Here is a 5,033-nt window from a genome sequence, read left to right as displayed (position 1 = left end):
AAAAGTTTTACTCATTCAATTTTTGTGGAACTAAATAAAAAGAACCATCATTTAATTCAGACCTTCAAATGGATGAAAGTGATAAGAAATTCGAGGAAGTTGTCTCGGAAAATAATCCAAAGGAACAGGACATTTTTCTGGAGGCTTTTGCTCTAGAATCAAATATTTTAGCTCACCGAGACACAATTCAAAATGAACAAAAAGATTACGTGTGTGATAAATGCGAGAAGAAATTCGAGTTTCGAAGTCATTTGAGTAGACACCAAATATTAGAACACAAAAGCCGTAATTTCGCATGCGATCAGTGCGAAAAGAATTTTGTGAAAAAATCGAGTTTGTCTACACACCAAAAATTAGTCCACAAAGATAGTAAAGATTTCACGTGCAACAAGTGCGAGAGAAAGTTTGAAAATAAATCAACTTTACTCAAGCACAAAAAGATATTCCACGAAGTATTCAAAGATTACTTATGTGAGAGGTGCGCAAAAAGATTTGGAAACAAACAGAGTTTGCTTTTACATGTCAAGACAGTCCACGAAGGTCGTAAAGATTTCGCATGCAATCAATGCGAGTGGAAATTTGGACGAAAATCGCATTTGCTCGAACATCAAAAAACGGTACATGAAAGTCTCAATGATTTTGCATGTGGCGAGTGCGAAAAGAAATTTGGGCAAAAATGGTATTTGCTTCTTCACCAAAAGACAGTCCACCGAGGGCATAAAAATCATGCATGCGACAAATGTGAAATAAAATTTGGACAGCAAAGTTCTTTGATTAGACACCAAAGGACAGTTCACGAAGGTTGCAAATATTTTGCATGCGACAAGTGCGAGGAAAAATTTAGAAAAAAATATAATTTACTCACTCACCAAAAGACGGTACACGAAGGTCGAAAAGATTTTCCATGCGACGAGTGCGAGAAGAAATTTACAAAAAAAACGAGTTTAATTGTGCACCAAAAAACAATCCACGAAGGTCGCAAAGATTACGCGTGTAACGAGTGCGAGAAGAAATTTGGGATCCAAAGCAATTTGATAAAACACCAAAAAACAGTTCACGAAGGTCGCAACGATCTCATATGTGACAGGTGCGAGAAGGAATTTGCACGAAAATCGTGTTTGCTCTTGCACATGAGAACAATCCACGAGGGTCGCAAAGATTATGCATGTGACAAGTGCGGAAAGCAATTTGGACAAAAATTTTATTTGCTCGTTCACCAAAAAACAGTTCATGAAAGTCGCAAGGATTACGCATGTGACAAGTGTGAGGAGAAATTTGGAGATAAATGTAATTTACTCAGACACCAAAAAATAATCCACGAAGGTCGAAAAGATTTCTCATGCGATATTTGCGAGAAAAAATTTGGACGAAAGTCGAATTTACTCATGCATCAAAAGACAGTCCATCAAGGGCGCAGAGATTTTGCATGCGACAAATGTGAGCGAAAATTTGGAGAAAAAACGAAGTTGATCAGACACCAAAAGACAGTCCACGAAGGTCGTAAAGATTACGCATGCGATAAGTGTGAACAGAAATTCGGGCAAAAAGTGCAATTGCTTAGACACCAAAAGGTGGTCCATGAGGGTCGCAAAGATTACCCATGTGATAAATGCGAGAAGAAATTTGGAGCAGTAAGCAATTTGCTTTCTCATCAAAGGACAGCACACGAAGGTCGCAAAGATTACCAGTGTGAAAAGTGCGAAAAAAAATATCGAAGTAAACGGAGTTTGCTTATGCATAAAACGACTGTCCATGTCCATGAAGGTCGAAAAAATTTCTCTTGCGACATTTGCGAAAAGAAATTTGCGCGTGAATCGAGCTTGCTTTTGCACAAAAAGACAATACACGAAGGTCGCAGAGATTACCCGTGCGAAAAATGCGAGAAAAAATTCGGACAAAAATCGAACTTGCTATATCATCAAAAAGTAGCACAAAAATGTGAGAAGACACAAAGTCTCAAAAATATAGAAGAATATTGTCTTAAATTAGTGAATGTTAATAGTCAATTCTAGAATATATTGACTTCCAGAATATATTCTGGATCAAGTTTCATTAGAGATATTTTATTGTTTATAATTATATGACCTAAATGTATGGAAATCATGTTTAGCATGATAATAAATTTTTTTATAATAGTTTGATTTGCTATTAACTCTTTAAAAAAACGTTCTAGAGTTTTTTTCTTATTCTTATAATGCGCAATATCCATTCTCACGTCAGATGATGATAAAATTTTTATAAATAATTTATTGTTCATATACGAAAGTCTCGAACTTATTGCAGTCATATGATTCTAATGGTAATATTTCTGCTTATAGAGATGTAATCGGTAATAACAAAATGTTCTGATGTAAAAAACGAATTGTAAACCATTTCATAATTCAATTTAAACCAAAAAATTTTTGTTCTTGGTGCTTTTATCAGCTCACAATCTTAATTCAATGCATCGGATTAAGTTTTTACAAATAATAATCATATCCGCCTTAAGTGAGCGTCAAATGGAAGTTTGCGATAACAATAACTTTATGAAATCGATAATTTCTATTGAAATAAATTGAGGCTTCAGAAATAAATATACGATTAAAATGCACATTATCGTGAGAGTTATATAATTTTGTCAAATTTCCTTTTGTTACTGTTAAATAATTTTGATAGCTCTATGCATAAAGAGCTATATATCTTACTTAGTAGCTAACAAAGATATGTCGTAAATTAATTTCAAAATATAACGAGCAGACACACGCGTATGAAAGTTTTTCAGCTCCTCAATGCTTCTTTTTTTATCAATAACTTATCTGCGCATTGTTTTGCGTCAAGGCTAATTTGAAGTTTCTTAATCGATACATCACAAAATAACAATACGAAATTGACTAATCGGCGTCAATTAGCTGACACAGTTATACAATATATTTCCTATTTAACTCCATATATCGGTCAATTTTTCAACTTCTCGTCGTTGGATTTTATCTTAGCTCTGATCCAGTCGCTGTAGTAAGACACGTCCATGAAGATGTTCGGATGAAGATAGCTGTCTCCGCAGTCGTTTCCTGCGCTCATGATGCCCACCAGGACGTTGTTGGCCGTGGCGGAGCTGCCGGAGTCGCCCTGCGTTCGACGAGAGACAGTCAAGTCAGTGAAATTCGACATACATTTTTCGCGTTATACGAGAAAATGATGAAAAAAAAAAAAAATACTCACAGGACACATTCCCTTGAAACTGAGCTCGTCGCCGTACTCCTTGACGGCACCGGCAACGCACAGCATGCCGTCCCTCAGCTGAATGTTCAACGCCGTCCATTTGGCCTGGCAAGTCTCTCTGTCCACGACCTTGAGATCGACCTCTTGCAGCTGCTCTTGCGTCGCTTGGTCCTATACGATTTAAATTAAAATTTAATTAAATTTAAAATTAAATAAAAATCATACAAATATACGAACCTGGATGGTGAAGCCGTATCCGACCGCGTGGACTTGGCTGTGGGGTGCGATCGGTTTCGTGGCCAGCTCGATCGGCCTGACTTTGTTGCTGAATTGGATCGGTTTCGACACGCGCACCAGGGCCAAGTCGTTCGCCGCTACTTCAGTCGTACCTTTGATCTAAAAAAGACGTACGTTCAATTTTTGATTCGATAAAAATTGTACAAAATTAACCGAATATCTGAGAAAAATCCTATATTAGCTGCTACAAACTTGAAAACGCAAACACAGTATTTATAATATTTTAATTAAGTCACACAAGAAGATACACATTACTGTGTTTGTGCTTAGATATAAATGTTGACATTTCTATTAAATTGAGTAAACAAACCAAGCTTATAATAATTGAAAAATAAATAGTCATTCAATATTGTCGCACTCGTACAATTTTCAATACTCACCAATTCAAAACCTTCGTGTTGGATCAGCTGCTCGACCTGATAGACGCCGAGGGCTTCTGGATTCTTGCGATTGGTGGCACCGCACACGACCTCCATACGGACTTTTTCCAAATTGCTGCGGGTGCAAAACAAAAATATGTACTTTGAAATTTGTTTTTACTATTATTATTTTTTGTCATGATCGATCAACTCACTAATCGGCACAATGAGCCGCCGTCAGTAAATATCTGTCGTTGATCACGGATGCTCCGCAAAGCAGATCGTCCTGCAATCCTCGTGCGTCGAATCGCAGATAACATTGATAGGGATGTCTTCCGGCGGGGGCAGCGCCACCCTGGGCCATTTTGTAGAAGCGGCCACGAGGCCCGGCGCTCGCCACGCCGATGATCGCCAGTACAACCAAGAGGATCTCGTGTACGAGTTTCATTTTTGATAAAATAATTTTTTTCTTTATTATGCTAAACTAAACAACGACTTGTGAGCGAGTCCCCGCGCCGCGCAAGCAAAGTACGAAACTGAAGTCAATGTTTTGGCGGTAGTCAAAATTTATACGCGTATTATCTGTGTATCGCGCCTTTATCTACGGCGCCGGTATTTTAAAAGCGTTCAGCTGCGAAAGTTAATTATCAATTGTATCGATCTAAGACATACCAAAACGTCGCGCTTCGAAAAGCTTTTACCGGCTATTGTCTTCTATTACAACGAGATTGCCGCACGTGAAACAAGCTTCGAAGTCGGAATGATAATTTCCTTGTAGATTTTAGATTGAAACAATTTTGAAGTTCGCACACACATGTACACAAGCGATCGCAAGCGACAAAATTAGTCATGTAAGTCAAGGTTTTGCCGAATTGTCGTTGACGATTGAACGTAGTAATGTGTTTTTTTCCGAAGATTCAAGGTGAAGAATGATAGTTATCTTTGAGAAAAGGAAAATCAAACATTACGGTCAAACGATACTGGTTAAGAGAGCTATTGTAAAATTGGGCAATCACTCATACGTATTTATATTAATTTATCGGTAATTTTTTAAAAATTACCTATTGTTTAAAATTAAGACTGATTGTAAATGAGATAGAGTTGAAAAAAACAACACCTAAATCACGGCGAAACAGAAATTCGTCTGTAGCTTTCCTCAAAGATAGTGCCTTGAAGTAT

At 37.4% G+C, this 5,033-nt stretch overlaps 1 protein-coding gene across 1 annotated transcript; it reads right to left on the bottom strand.

Annotated features, from left to right (window-relative positions):
* Positions 1 to 2,588: 2,588 nt before the first annotated feature.
* Positions 2,589 to 4,680, bottom strand: LOC106653459 (chymotrypsin-1-like). Its single transcript, XM_014372906.2, has 5 exons — positions 4,070 to 4,680; positions 3,876 to 3,990; positions 3,436 to 3,594; positions 3,199 to 3,369; positions 2,589 to 3,105 (listed from the first exon to the last, which is right to left on the bottom strand). The coding sequence occupies exons 1-5, from the start codon at positions 4,300 to 4,302 to the stop codon at positions 2,935 to 2,937; spliced, it is 849 nt and encodes a 282-aa protein (XP_014228392.1). The 5' UTR covers positions 4,303 to 4,680; the 3' UTR covers positions 2,589 to 2,934.
* Between the last annotated feature and the right edge of the window lie 353 nt (positions 4,681 to 5,033).

The sequence above is a fragment of the Trichogramma pretiosum genome, unplaced genomic scaffold (genome assembly GCF_000599845.2).
Source record: "Trichogramma pretiosum strain Unisexual culture from Peru unplaced genomic scaffold, Tpre_2.0 scaffold35, whole genome shotgun sequence".
In the NCBI taxonomy this organism is placed as follows: Eukaryota; Metazoa; Arthropoda; class Insecta; order Hymenoptera; family Trichogrammatidae; genus Trichogramma; species Trichogramma pretiosum.
The sequence above is the reverse complement of the archived record's forward strand: the minus strand, read 5'-3'. Positions and strand labels throughout refer to the sequence as shown.